General features: G+C 43.4%; 1 protein-coding gene across 1 annotated transcript in view; it reads left to right on the top strand.

Moving 5' to 3' along the window:
- adarb2 (adenosine deaminase RNA specific B2 (inactive)) overlaps positions 1-16,028 on the top strand; it is a 68,023-nt gene that overhangs the window by 35,323 nt on the left and 16,672 nt on the right. Inside the window, exons 4-6 of the mRNA XM_042299025.1 lie at positions 5,657-5,825; positions 8,636-8,787; positions 9,966-10,137. Of these exons, the coding sequence (XP_042154959.1) occupies positions 5,657-5,825; positions 8,636-8,787; positions 9,966-10,137 (493 nt within the window). The remainder of the gene's footprint in view (positions 1-5,656; positions 5,826-8,635; positions 8,788-9,965; positions 10,138-16,028) is intronic.

Raw genomic sequence — 16,028 nt, 5'->3', positions numbered from 1 at the left:
GAACAAGTTCTCATTTGCAACTGCGACCTGGCCAAGATAAAGCATAGCAGTGTGAACAGACAACACAGAGTTACACATGGAGTAAACAATTAACAAGTCAATAACACAGTAGAAAAAAAAGAGAGTCTATATACATGTTCCATGAGCTGAAATAAATACTCACAAAAAGCTTATTTCTCTCAAATTTTGAATACAAATTTGTTTACATCCCTGTTAGTGAGCATTTCTTCTTTGCCAAGATAATCTATCCACCTGACTGGTGTGGCATATCAAGAAGTTGATTAAACGGCATGAACATTACACAGGTGCACCTTGTGCTGCGGACAATAAAAGACCACTCTAAAATGTGCAGTTTTGTCACACAACACGATGTCTCAAGTTTTGAGGGAGCGTGCAATTGGCATGATGACTGCAGGAATGTCCACCAGAATTGTTCCCAGAGAATGTAATGTTAATTTCTCTACCATAAGCCACCTCCAACGTCATTTTAGAAAATTTGGCAGTACGTCCAACCGGCCTCACAACCGCAGACCATGCCAGCCCAGGACAACATCTGGCTTCTTCACCTGCGGGATAGTCTGAGACCAGCCACACGACAGCTGATGAAACTAAGGAATATTGCTGTCTGTAATAAAGCCCTTTTGTGGGGAAAGACTCATTCTGATTGGCTGGGCCTGGCTCCCCAGTGGGTGGGCCTATGCCCCCCCAGTCCCACCCATGGCTGTGCCCCTGCCCAGTCATGTGAAAGCCATAGATTAGGGCCGAAGGAATTAAAATCGTTGAAATTGTTGCATGTTGCGTTTATATTTTTGTTTTGTTTTACTAAAAACTTTGGGGGCCCAGAAAAGATCACTTGCGGGCCGGTTTTATCCCATGGGCCGCCTGTTGCCATCCCTGGGTAAGACGGCTGTATGGAGACAGCACTGTCAGGACAGAAAGGCTAATAACACTGTCAGTTCAGAGGGCAGTGGATTGTTTTTGAACGGAGTGCATTTGTAGGTCAAATTTAATTATCATCATGAGAATGATGTTTAATAATTTTCCGTATCAAGAGATTAAAGTGACCCTATTGTCAACACTACTGTAAGGTCATGGGTCATAGTTATTAAAATTAGTAGTACACTTTGTATACATCCCAAATGGCTCCCTATTACCTATACAGTGCCTTCGGGAAGTATTCAGACTCCTTGAAGGGTACTCAAACATTTCTGCAGCATTAAAGGTGCCCAAGAACACAGTGGCCTTCATCATTCTTAAATGGAAGAAGTTTGGAACCACCAAGACTCTTCCTAGAGCCAAACTGAGCAATCGGAGGAGAAGGGCCTTGGTCAGGGAGGTGACCAAGAACCTATTGGTCACTCTGACAGAGCTCTACAGTTCCTCTTTGCAGATGGGCGAACCTTCCAGAAGGACAACAATCTCTGCAGCACTCCACAAACCAGGCCTTTATGGTAGAATGGACAGACGGAAGCCACTCTTCAGTAAAAGGCACATGACAGCCCGCTTGGAGTTTGCCAAAAGTCACCTAAAGACTCTCAGACCATGAGAAACAAGATTTTCTGGTCTGATGAAACCAAGATTGAACTCTTTAGCCTGAATGCCAAGCGTCATGTCTGGAGGAAACTAGGCACCATCCCTACGGCGAAGCATGGTGGTGGCAGCATCATGCTGTGGGGATGTTTTTCAGCGGCAGGGACTGGGAGACTTGTCAGGATCGAGGCAAAGATGAACGGAGCAAAGTACAGAGAGATCCTTGTTGAAAACCTGCTCGAGAGCTCTCAGGACCTCAGACTGGGGGCGAAGGTTCACGGTCCAACAGGACAACGAACATAAGCAAACAGCCAAGACAATGCAAAAGTGGCTTCGGGACAAGTCTCTGAATGTCCTTGTATGACCCAGCCAAAGCCCGGACTTGAACACGATGGAACATCTTTGGAGAGACCTGAAAATAGCTGCGTAGCGACGCTCCCCATCCAACCTGACAGAGCTTGAGAGGATCTGCAAAGAAGGATGGGAGAAACTCCCCAAATACAGGTGTGCCAAGCTTGTAGTAGTACACTATGAAGGGAATACGGTAGGGTGGCATTTGGGACACACATATAATACAATTCCGTCAATTCTAGAGGTCGTTAAAGAGTTGCACACCCAGAAAGATTTCAAGGTTCAAAAACATACTTTTCTCTCCTAGCTACCCCTCCCTGTCATTGTATCAGATATATTTTCATCTTGATTCTCATGATGATACACATCTTAACTTCACATTGAAGATCTTCAGACATCTTCCGTTCATGAGTCTCTTCATAGCCTAGTGGCATGCAATTGAGTTCACTTGCGTTAACCTTGGCTTGACAACAATTCCTTTTACTCCAGGAGACGAACATCATTTTAATGCTCCTTTAGTACTTAAGAATAATGGGTTCTTATTACAGAAAAATCTTATTTCTGTCTGTTAATGTGTCTCTTTGTCTACAGCAACAAAGAACATGGAAAAGTCTGTGAATAAAGAATACAAACTTGATTTAGTTGATAACAGAGCTGATAACAGAGTAGAAAATTGGAAAGTTGAACTTTATAATAGCCTGTGTATCATTTAATTCCCCTTTACTAAACTGAAATATGACTGAAGTTAGTTACTCCAGAAGGCTTCCTTATGATAATAGTCTTGTGATGATAGAAACTGATGAGACAAACCTAATTTGGAAAATACCTGCTTGATGATAGCTATTAACCCCACTTAAAATCTCTCTCACGCGGTCTCGCTCTCTTTCTCCTCTCAGAGGGAGGGGGGGTGGGGGGGGGCTGCTTGGTGGCAATTTCATGGTGAGATGAAGAGCAGCTAGGAGAAATTATCCCCCGCAAAATGGATCTAAACAATTGCTAAGTGGAACATCAGAGAAAAAGGGGAAAGTGAAAAGGGTGTTGCAGTCGGCACGTTTAACTTGTATTATCTCCCCAGAACGAGGCATGTTGCTGCATACTCAGGGCTGATGTGGAGGATAGATGAGACCTGGAGCTGTTAGTTTGCTTCCACACTAAGACTCAACCTGGCACTGTACAGTAGATGACACAACAGAGGATGAACCATGGTGAGGTTATTGGACCAAGCTATTACCCCACATAGACTAGTCCTAAGGAAATCATTTCGATCTAGGGGAACGTCCCAAACGAAATAGGGTGCCATTTCGGACGCAGAAAACACAGGTTTAGGTGTCTCAAAATATGCTGCTAGAGGTAAAGTATCTGTTCCTTCTCAACTTGGCATTCAACCTGCATTATGGTTTAGACTTGGCTACTGAGCCCGTGCAGAGCAGGAGCAGCCAGCATCTGGTTTGTCCTTAACATTAATCTTGTAGTTCCTGGCGTGGGTTCCCTGGTCTGGGCTGGTGTTGCAGTGGTTCCGCTAAGAACTAGCCAGGGCACCAATCTCTCTGTGTGATTGTGTTAGTGGAGTTTCTACAACCAAAGAGTATCATTTATTCATTAATGGCTTCTTTTTTTCTCTACGCTAGGTGATTCAGCTGCCACATTGTTGCCTTGGTTTGCTGCTGTTAGTGGACTGATCATACAGTGCTTCACGGCTAGAAATGATATTGTGCTAAATAACATCACGGTTGGAATGCACTTTTGATCAATCAGATTGCGCGGCCAGAACCGTTTCATAATCAACAAGGCAACAGCAAACATGTCGTCCCCCGAGAATGGTGCAGCCCCCTCCCCCCTCCTTGGGCCAATCAGTGTAATTTTGTAAATTATGGCTCTCTATGGCAAGACGCATCATTCACCCAAGTTTTGTCAAAATCGGGTCAATGATGTCTGAGATATCTGGTGGGTTTAGTTAGACTCCAATCCCTGAGCATGTGTGACAAATTTCATCAAACAGATCAAGAGATATAAACATGTGCCCATTATTAACGTGTGGTCGATATGAATGTTCTTGAGTCTTGCCGGTGTTTCTCAACATTTGTCCTGGCTAAATTCCCAATCTGGCCCCCACCATCAGAGCCACCTAATCATCCACAGCTTCCAATTGGCTCATTCATCCCCCCTCTGCTCCCATGTAAGTAACTATACCCCAGGGCGTTGCTGTAAATAAGAATAAGTGTTCTCAGTCAACTTACTTTGTAAAACAAAATATAAAAATAAGCAACACATTTTGACACAATACGAATATCCTTGACTGATTTGTATGCCTTTGTTCCGTTGAGAGACGTTGAGAGACATTTGTCGATAGATGCCATATGTCAAGTTTCATGCAGATCGGTCATTCGTTGCCAGACGAGTAGCGTTTTGAAATTCAAATTGGTGGAAAATCCACATTTCTTCATGACTTTAGGTCAAGTGGGGTGAGGGGCGTGACTTTTCATTTTCAATCTCTTGTTATAGTGCCACCAACTGGCCGATCAGTGTCATTTTGTAAATGCCGATCTTAATGGCAAGACGCATCATTCACCCAAGATTCGTAAAAATCGGGCCAATGCTCTCTGAGATATCGCTTGTGACTAACGGACTAACTGACAGATCCAAAATCACCTCCCCGATTTCATCATGGGGGACAACAATATAGCATTGCCACAAGAACGTATAAAGAAGCTAGGAAATGCATCATGAGAAGAGAAACATATCTCTTATGTCTCCGTCCTCCTTTGCTCTATCCAAGCAGCCACTGAGTCAGAAGGTGGTTAGTCAAAGCTAGCCGAATGGATTTCAGAGGCCATGACTTTAACCCCACCTCAATATGAGCTGCACTTATTGTTAATGGCAACCTGGCAGAGGTGGCTCGTCGCCTGTCTGCCTGCATGCACACACACACACACACGCACACACACACACACACACACTCTCTAGCCTGCCTGTCTGCTTGCCTGACTACAATACCATCTGGGCCACAGCAGATAAAAGCTCATATGTTGCACCCGCGTTGCCTCCAGGTTCGGCGGACGCAGTGAACCCTGAATTTGTGAAGCGATGGAGAGATTTGTGGCGGGCAGAGGAGAGGAGAGCGGAGGAGAGAAAAGGAGACTGACGGTGGTTAAAGCATGCTGAGCCAGCCCCGTCACACACTCATGGTTTATGCTGTCAAAAATCCTGCTGCTGAAGCCCATTTTTTAACCACAGTGCTTTTGAATTAAAATCAAACAAATAGGTTTCAGGGCTGTGGCAGGAGGGGATTTATGGGCTGCAAGGGTGGGTTTCTTCCTACTGGGTTCACTAACAATCACGTTTCAAAGAGTGGTAGTAGTGTTCACCTGAAGTGTTCCCCTGAAGTCTCACATGGTATTTAAATGGTCTGTGTCCCAAATGGCACCCAATTCCCTACATGGGGAACTACTTTTGACCAGGGCCTGGTCAAAAGTAGTGCACTATATAGGGAATATAGTGCCATTCAGAAATGGCCTATGGTAAAGGTATTTAGGTGTGGAGATTTGTTGACGGAGTCCACTGTTATCCCCTAACTAATGCGGACTCTAGACATACTCTTGTTTCATTGTTTTCACACCACATGATTTCTTGATGACATGTTGTTCTGTCAAATGACACAACGAAGTGTGAGTCATGAGTTCTAAATGATATTTTAAAGGTAATAAAGCTATTTTATTTCTAACACTTGTTGTCTCCCTGTTTTTCCCCTCTCTCTCTCTCTCTCTATCTTTGCCAGGTTTGGACCTGAGACAAGTCCAGGTGATAGCGTTATCTACCGGGACCAAATGTATCAAGGGAGAACATATCAGTAACCAAGGACTGGTGGTCAACGACTGTCACGCTGAGATCACAGCCAGGAGAGCCTTGGTTCGCTACCTCTACTCTCAGTTAGAGCTCTTCTTAAGGTAACGACATCGAATGCTTCTGTAACATATCATAAACTGTATTATAAGGCCTCGTTGTAAGGGCTCATACAAGTTTATTGCATCTAATAGAAACATTATACCTGCAGGCTTTAAGTAAAGTGTTGATGTGCTTCCTCTACTCTCAGTAATAACATCTCATTTTGTCTCCTTTGAATAGTACAAGAGTAGGCAGGGGTGTTTTACTAATTATCCTTACAAGTACAGTGAGGGATATGTAAATTAAAGTGATATACTGGATGTGTTTTTAAAGCACCATTCAAGAGTTATTTTTCATAGATGTTCATTAAATGCTCCTAAAAATAAGATTCTAAATCAGATTATATTATATAACTTGTAGCTACGCTTAAATTACAATTCTGTTCTTACTTAGCACCATGGTAACAGAGAAGCGTTATACAACAAAGCCATTTTCACAATCAAGTGTCATACTGTAGGCAGACTGCTTTTGTGTCAAGGCAATGAGTTCCTGATTAAAATGATATACGTTACATTCTTTATCTTGTGAAACCGCTATAACTACGTCTCCAAAACCTAATATTTGCCCCACCAGAGAAGAAGCATTGTCTTCTAAAAATTCTAGTTTTTAGTTTGAAATGTCCCTACCTACACAACCACTTTGGTAAATTGCATCGTGTGCTACGATGAACCAATCTTACCTGCCAGGCCCGTCTGGCTACTAAATTGCCAGCCTGTCAGATTAGAGTAGAAAAGGCTAGTTCCTTTAATGTCATATTAGCATAATACAGCGTATTGACTTTTGTCTTTCCTCAATGTCTAATATAATCACTGAGTCTCAGCGGCTGAGCAAGAGAAAGCTAATGGGAAAGATAAGTCCTATGAAAATAGCCAAACATAATGCCACAACTGACGTATATTCACCCTATTTTTAAATAAAAAATGATTTTACCTTCATTTAACCTGGTAGGCCAGTTGAGAACAACTGCAACCTGGCCAAGATAAAGCAAAGCAGCGCGACAAAAACAACACAGAGTTTCACATGGGATAAACAAACGTACAGTCAATAACACAGTAGAAAAATCTGTATACAGTGTGAGCATATGAAGGAAGGAGGTGAGGCAATAAATAGGCCAATAGTGGCGAAGTAATTACAATTTAGCAATTTACACTGGAGTGATATATGTGCAGATGAGGATGTGCAGGTAGACATACTGGTTTGCAAAAGAGCAGAAAAACAAAAACAAATATGGGGATGAGGTAGGTAGTTGGTTGGATGGGCTATTTACAGATGAGCTGTAGCGATCGGTAAGCTGCTCTGACAGCTGACTCTTAAAGAGTGAGGGAGATAATAGTCTCCAACTTCAGTGATTTTTGCAATTCGTTCCAGTCATTGGCAGCAGAGAACTGGAAGGAAAGGCGGCCAAAGAAGGTGTTGGCTTTGGTGATGACCAGTGAAATATACCTGCTGGAGCGCGTGCTACGGGTGGGTGTTGCTATGGTGACCAGTGAGCTGAACTAAGGCGGAGCTTTACTTAGCAACGACTTATAGATGACCTGGAGACAGTGGGTTTGGCGATGAATATGTAGCGAGGACCAGCCAACGAGAGCATACAGGTCGCAGTGGTGGGTAGTATATGGGGCTTTGGTGACAAAACGGATGGCACTGTGATAGACTGCATCCAATTTGCTGAGTAGAGTGTTGGAGGCTATTTTGTAAATGACATCGCCGAAGTCAAGGATCGGTAGGATGGTCAGTTTTACGAGGGTATGTTTGGCAGCATGAGTGAAGGAGGCTTTGTTGCGAAACAGGAAGCCGATTCTTGATTTAACTTTGGATTGGAGATGCTTAATGTGAGTCTGGAAGGAGAGTTTAGACACCTAGGTATTTATAGTTGTCCACATATTCTAAGTCAGAACCGTCCAGAGTAGTGACGCTAGTCGGGCGGGCGGGTGCGGGCAGCGGTCGGTTGAAGAGCATGCAGTTCATTTTACTAGCATTTAAGAGCAGTTGGAGGCCATGGAAGGAGTGTTGTATGGCGTTGAAGCTCGTTTGTTAACACAGTGTCCAAAGAAGGGCCAGATGTATACAGAATGGTGCCGTCTGCGTAGAGGTGGATCAAAGAATCACCCGCAGCAAGAGCGACATCATTGATATATACTATGAGAAGTCTAGGGTTGAGACCGAAAGCGGCGTAGGGAATATACTGTAGTATCATGCCATGCATAATGTCTCCAATGATGAAAAATCACAATGGCGAGCTCTGAGTATATTAGTATATGGTAGAACTGAATTATTTAAATTCAAGGCATCAAATAGTAAGCATGTGGCATGGTTCAATACGGATTTGTGAAATTAAAGTATATTTGAGTAAAACAAATATTTGCAGCCTCAGTTCGTAGTAGCAACTACTATCACACATCACAGTCAGTAGCTGAATAACTGGCTGGAGTTTTAGTGGGTAGCCTAGTGTCTAGTATCAGTCAAGGATCATAGTCATTTCAACCATTCAGGGATGATGTAGGAGAAACTGGTATACACACACACATATATACACTCAAACGCACACTCACACACCAGCAGCCCTCCGCTCTTCATGATGTATCATCCAGTTGAGACAGACTGAGTAATGTTCAGGGGGCCGACAGTGACAGAGAGAGAAACTGCTTTGGTCAGGGAGAAGGCCAGTGTTTGTCATCACTCGCTCTCTCCCTCTGTTTCAGTTCATCATTGAAAAATAGACAGGGGTGGGTGGGGGGTGTGTGTGTGCTGTGATAGATAGTGGTCACTCTCTTTTTCCTCATCTTTTCTTTCTTTTTCTTTGTCTTTGAAGCAAAAGGCGAGAGGACTGGGAAGAGTCGATATTCGTCCGGCACAAGGAGTCAGGGTACCGGTTGAGGGACAACGTCCATTTCCATATGTACATCAGCACGTCGCCCTGCGGAGACGCTCGCCTCAACTCGCCCTACGAAATCACCACGGACCGTAAGACAGACTCTCTATCCATCTTCATCTCTCTCGTTATCTCTCGTTTATTTTCCCTCCCTCCCTCCCTCTCTCCTGTCTTCCTCGTGGTTTGGTGTCTTTTTCCCCTTTACCAGAGTTTTTTTTTTTTTTTAAGGGATCATCTTCTGCCGGCTGATATGTTGAAAGCGACTGCTCTGCTTTTGTCAGACGCTGTCAGAAAACTGGCATCCCTTTCATGTCACATTACATCCACAGGCCTTTCAGACTGCCAAGCCACTGTGCTGAACAGATGACATTTTAATGCTTACTCCATAAAAAAATGTATATTCATTTAGATGGCGACGGCTGGCATTCGTTTTTATGTGTGACTTACAGGGTTAGCAATGTAATCTGCTTGGCAGTTTTCCATCAAAAATATTTCCCCTCCTTTTTTCTCTTAGACAGATCTATTCAGCACTGTAGCCATGCTGCTGGTGTATCATTATATTGACGTGGAGGTTTTCTTACACACACACACACACACACAAACACACACACATACACTAAAATGAAGGGAAAAAAACATTTGAGGAGGCAAATGAATCACGCCAGTATGAAAGGAACTGAGAGACTGTCTCCCTGGAAAGCTTTGAACTTCACTTTCTTGGTCATTAAACCTTTTAAATGTTCATCAATCAGCTTTTACAGATTAGAAAATTACTTATGCAGAAGGGGCTCCCATAATACCTTTCTCTGCCTTTTCCTCAATACTTCAGAGGGGAACTCAAGGCTTAACTTTAACTTCATTGCGAGAGAGAGAGAGAGAGAGAGAGAGAGAGAGAGAGAGAGAGAGAGAGAGAGAGAGAGAGAGAGAGAGAGAGAGAGAGAGAGAGAGAGAGAGAGAGAGAGAGAGAGAGAGAGAGACTACTTGGAGAGACTAGAGAGAGAGAGAGAGAGAGGGAGAGAGATATCTGTAGTGGAGAACTACTTGGCTAAGGGTAAAAAAATCATTGCCCCTTTTGGTTGATTTCCATATGGGATGGATATAAGGTGGAATTTCAGGCAATAGTGATGTTCAGAACATAGAGACACAAAGTTAGGCATGATCATGTGTGCTACATACTGAATAGAAAGAGTCAGATACACAGACATGTATGAGTGAATCAATTAACACACACACAAATAAGACTGACCATCCGGCTCTGTTCTGTTCCCAGTGCACAGCAGCAGACACCTGCTGAAGAAGTTCCACAGCCACCTGAGGACCAAGATCGAGTCCGGGGAGGGGACCCTGCCTGTGAGGTCCTCCAGAGGGGCAGTCCAGACCTGGGACGGGGTACTGCAAGGGGAACAGCTCATCACCATGTCCTGCACAGACAAGATCACAAGGTTAGATCATCACAAACACACCATCAGTGTCATTACCATGAAAACACACTTTTCTCCTCCCATGTCGAATTTTAGGACCTGCTATGTCATCAAAGGTAAAGCATATATGATCTGCCTATATGACATTTCAGAGGATAGGATGAAAATTGTTGAATCAACAGACAGACAGTCATAGCCAGAGGTAAAACAAAACAGTGGAAGTCAGAAGGTAAAGGACGATGTTCACAGAGGCCAAACTCTGAGTGATCCACACACTCCACAGACAGGAACGAAGACACAGCCATCTATTGATCTGAGGGCTATCTTTATTGGTGGATTACCTTTTTATGAAAACACATGATCCCTATTTAAACAGAGCATTTAAAAATATGGCTTTATTGACTACAGAGAAGGGTTGGGATTGGTCTGGTATTTACTCTGTGTGTGGTGGATAAATCTCTTCCCAAGAGCATGAGACAGAACAGGAGCAGGGAGCCGGAGATGTCAGTCAGTCAGTCAGTCAGTGATTTGTGTTGTTGATTTTTCTCCTGTTGACTGAATGATGCTTATTTTCCGTATGAGTTTGCATAGGATAATCCTACACTAATTTGTTCATGTAGGGATCGTCCATTGTTTGAATCCCCGACCCTTAAACTACCTACCTACTATCTAAGACCTCCTGGTCTTAGATTGCCTAGTGCACTACAGGGAATAGGATGCCATTTGGGACAACCATGGTCTTTAACAGTCTTTAACAGTACACCCACAGTACAGTGAATAAGGGCTGCTACCTCGGCTGTGTGATATTCCTCCACCACCTACCCAGTCAGAGGGTTCTGAGATCTGACATGAGGGGAGACAAGGCAGTACTGTGTCGAAGCTTAAGTAAATGTTCAGGGTGATTTTTTTTTATTCACCACTAGTGTGGTTTTTTTCGGGGGGCATTTTTTGACAGCCACGAATGATCTCCTTGTTCTCGATGCGGTGGTTGAAGAAAGGGATGTTACATTAAATCTCTTGTTCTCACCCTGTCTCTTTCCACCGGGAGGTGAGAGCATGAGTGTCCACACATTAGCTGTATTATCTCACTCAACTAGGGAGAGATGTGGCGATGGCAGCTAGCAGCACTGTTTCCCTACAATTTGCCCAATATTTGGAGGCTAATTGGTGCTGCTAGCTTATAGAATACAACAACATCTGCCTGGCCATACCTGTCTATGATCTTGATACATAAAGTTAACTGCCAAAATAAAGGAAACACCAACATAAAGTGTCTTAATAGGGCGTTGGGCACCACGAGCCAGAACAGCATCAATACACCTTGGCATACAGTCTAAAGTGTCTGGTACTCTGATGGATGTGACACGAGAAATTCCATAATTTGGTGTTTTGTTGACGGTGGTGGAAAACGCTGTCTCAGTCGCCACTCCAGAATCTCCCATATTGTACGTGTTCAATTGGGTTGAGATCTGGTGACTGAGACACACACACACACACATATGAATGACTTAATCAACTCAGAAACCACACCTGTGTGGAAGCACCTGCTTTCAATATACTTTGTATCCCTCATTTACTCAAGTGTTTCCTTTATTTTGGCAGTATCTTGCTCACTCAGACTAACTAGTCTCTTAGCAGAGATGTCTTAAGCCATAGAAACAGTATTACTAAAACAGACATGCCCAAATCAGTGGACCGGCAGCCATATTGAGTGTACCCTTGAGTATACCATTCAAATGATAATGGTCAGTTGTCCATTCTAGTCATTATATTTCTATGTAATGATTTTATTTGACACTTTATGTGCAGCGAGCAGGGAGGGTTAGGCCCTCGACTAGCTAGCTACAGATACACTATGTGACCAAAAGTATGTGGACACCTGCTCGTCGAACATCTCATTCCAAAATCATGGGCATTAATATGGAGTTGGTCCCCCCTTTGCTGGTGTTTCATGGGGTTGAGGTCAGGGCTCTTTGCAGGCCAGTCAAGTTCTTCCACACCGATCCTGACAAACCCTTTCTGTATGGACCTGACTTTGTGCACAGGGGCATTGTCATGCTGAAACAGGAAAGGGCCTTCCCCAAACTGTTGCCACAAATTTGGAAGCACAGAATCATCTAGAATGTCATTGTATTCTGAAGTGTTAAGATTTCCCTTCACTGGAACTAAGGGGCCTAGCCCGAACCATGAAAAACTGCCCCAGACCATTTTTCCTCCTCCACCAAACTCTACATTTGGTACACGCATTTGGGCAGGTAGCATTCTGATGGCATCGGCCAAACAAAGATTTGTCCGTCGGACTGCCAGATAGTGAAGCGTGATTCATCACTCCAGAGAACGCATTTCCACTGCTCCAGAGCCCAATGGCTGCGAGCTTTACACCACACCAGCCAACGCTTGGCATTGCGCATGGTGATCTTAGGCTTGTGTGCGGCTGCTCTTCCATGGAAACCCATTTCATGAACAGTTCTTGTGTTGACGTTGCTTCTAGAGGCAGTTTGGAACTCGGTAGTGAATGTTGCAACTGATGGACAGACGATTTTTACTCGCTCGCACTTCAGCACTCGGCTGTCCCATTCTGTGAGCTTGTGTGGCCTACCACTTCGCGTCTGAGGCGTTGTTGCTCCTAAACATTTCCACTTCACAATAACAGCCCTTACAGCTGCCTGGGGCAGCTCTAGCAGGGCAGAAATTAGACAAACAGACTTGTTGGAAAGGTGGCATCAATATGATGGTGCCACGTTGAAAGCCACTGAGCTCTTCACTAAGGCCATTCTACTGCCAAATTTTGCTGTGGAGATTGCATGGCTGTGTGCTCGATTTTATACACCTGTCAGCAACGTGTGGCTGAAATAGCCAAATCCACTCATTTGAAAGGGTGTCCACATACTTTTGTATATATAGTGTATTCTGAGGTGGCTCTCCTCTTTCCCCCTGAAAGTGACCGTTAATCTGCCCAATATGATTCAGTTGGCCGGGGCTGGAGACGCAGCGATTACATCTGTCTAGGTCACCACCATAGGTGAAAGCAATTACTTGGCAAAAAATAGAGGGATACGACACGGCAGTCAGGGGAAAGGAAAAGGGACATCCTACTTCCTTTCTTTCTTTCTTTCCACCAAGCTAGATACCGTCCGACACCCTTTCTCTCCCACTCCACTCCGTTTTATATTCTTGTAAATTATCCTTGGCTTCCACTGAAGTGAGTGGGTCAGTAAAGGCCTATATAATTAAGGTCAGGGTGAAAGAGAGAGGGATGAAGAGGGTGGAGAGAGAAAGAGAGAGAGGAGAGGGGGCTTTAGCCTTTTATCCTAGTGTAGCCATACTATTTGAGCTGTAAATAGACACATCCGAGGTGACGCCTGCCCTACTGCCACTGTCTGTTTGTCCCACAGTTACACTCCTCGTTGTATCCCTTCCTTCATCATATATCTCCCTCCATTCATTCGTCCCCCACTCCCTCATGTCATCATGTCTGTTTGCGTAGGCGTAAAGTTATGTTAGGGTAAATGAACCACCATGCAAGCTTTTTTTCATATTTTCTTTTAATCATCATTACTATTGCTGTCATTATTGTGATCTTTACTATTGTCATTATTGTTATCGTTAGTGTTTTTGAAAAAGCACAACAGGGTTGGGCACCTGATTGACCAGAGTGGATGTTTGATTAAGTCAATGACTTGTTTTAATTGAAGGGCCTAAATGGCTTTCATATGACTATGAACCTTTATCTTCCATTTGGATTTTATGTAGATGAACACATTACTTTAATGGTCTCCGTTTACGGAGAGGAAGAGGGAGGGATAGAAGGAGGGATAGAGAGAGGAAGGGGGAGAGGGAGGGAGTCTCCCCCTTTAAAAACCATGCAACAGCCAGATGGCTGTCTTTTCTTGCATGAGATTAAAATATGTTTCTAATTCACAGCGTTGCTTCCTAGGTAAATTAATATTTCAAGCTAAATCATTTCTGTTTTGGTGGGGGAAGTAGCAGGAGGGGAAAAGAGAGAATAGAGCTCTATCTTTTGTTTGGAAAAGGTAGGACAGATCCCACTAACAGATTGGGGTGGCGCAGGTACAGCCGGGGCGGCAGTTAGCGCAGTTTAGCGATTCTTGGAAAACGTCGATGTTAATTGACTGCTCGGGGAAGCAAAAAACATAATGACTCATTATTAGTCATGAACAGGGATGCGAGAGGAAAAGATAATTGCAATTATTGCAGCCATGATAAAGATACATTGATTAACAAAAAGAACAATGGTGTAAAAATGAGCAACATAATGTTTGCCTCTGATTGCGCTTCTCATAAGTTCTTTAGTCCAATGCTTGTGTGAGTACACAGCTACACAACCCAGGTACACACAGAGGGCTTCTATATCTTTGTTCTCTTGCTCTGAAAGGAGGAAATCATCATAAACATGGTAATTATGCCCCATCCATTTGTTAATGTATTCTGGAAAATAGATTAGTCTAAACAGCAAATGACAAGGCAGTCTAGAGACATCTAGACCTACTATCTCTCCACCATTCAGATCTGGGTTCAAATATTATTTGGAGTGACAGAAGGGTGGGGTTTTCAGTTTTGCAACTAAATTCTTTGAAAATATTTCAAATAGTATTTGAAACCAGGTCTGCCACCAGTGTACAGTAGTACAAAAGTACCATCGCAACATCAGTATTACTATCTCACCACCAGTATAGTATCATCAAAAATCAAATCAAATCAAATCAAATTTTATTTGTCACATACACATGGTTAGCAGATGTTAATGCGAGTGTAGCGAAATGCTTGTGCTTCTAGTTCCGACAATGCAGTAATAACCAACAAGTAATCTAACTAACGATTCCAAAACTACTGTCTTATACACGGTGTAAGGGGATAAAGACTATGTACATAAGGATATATGAATGAGTGATGGTACAGAGCAGCATAGGCAAGATACAGTAGCTGATATCGAGTACAGTATATACATATGAGATGAGTATGTAAACAAAGTGGCATAGTTAAAGTGGCTAGTGATACATGTATTACATAAGGATGCAGTCGATGATATAGTGTACAGTATATACGTATGCATATGAGATGAATAATGTAGGGTATGTAAACATTATATAAGGTAGCATTGTTTAAAGTGGCTAGTGATATATTTACATCATTTCCCATCAATTCCCATTATTTAAGTGGCTGGAGTTGGGTCAGTGTCAGTGTCAGTGTGTTGGCAGCAGCCACTCAATGTTAGTGGTGGCTGTTTAACAGTCTGATGGCCTTGAGATAGAAGCTGTTTTTCAGTCTCTCGGTCCCAGCTTTGATGCACCTGTACTGACCTCGCCTTCTGGATGATAGCGGGGTGAACAGGCAGTGGCTCACCACCAGTATAGTATCACCTCAGCCCAGTATAGTACTGCAGTATCTCACCACCAGTGTAGTATCATCTCACCACCAGTATAGTATAATCTCAACACCAGTATAGTATCATCTCACCACCAGTATAGTATCACCTCAGCCCAGTATAGTACTGCAGTATCTCACCACCAGTGTAGTATCATCTCACCACCAGTATAGTATAATCTCAACACCAGTATAGTATCATCTCACCACCAGTATAGTATCATCTCACCACCAGTATAGTATCATCGCACCACCAGTATAGTATCATCTCACCACCAGTATAGTATCATCTCACCACCAGTATAGTATCATCTCACCACCAGTATAGTATCATCTCACAACCAGTATAGTATTATAGTATCATCTCACAACCAGTATAGTATTGCAGTATCTCACCACCAGTATAGTACTGCAGTATCTCACCACCAGTGTAGTACTACATTATCTCACCACCAGTATAGTATCATCTCACCACCAGTATAGTATTATGTCACCACCAGTATAGTACTGCAGTATCTCACCACCAG

Source organism: Oncorhynchus tshawytscha, linkage group LG16 (genome assembly GCF_018296145.1).
Source record: "Oncorhynchus tshawytscha isolate Ot180627B linkage group LG16, Otsh_v2.0, whole genome shotgun sequence".
NCBI lineage: Eukaryota > Metazoa > Chordata > Actinopteri > Salmoniformes > Salmonidae > Oncorhynchus > Oncorhynchus tshawytscha.
The sequence above is the reverse complement of the archived record's forward strand: the minus strand, read 5'-3'. Positions and strand labels throughout refer to the sequence as shown.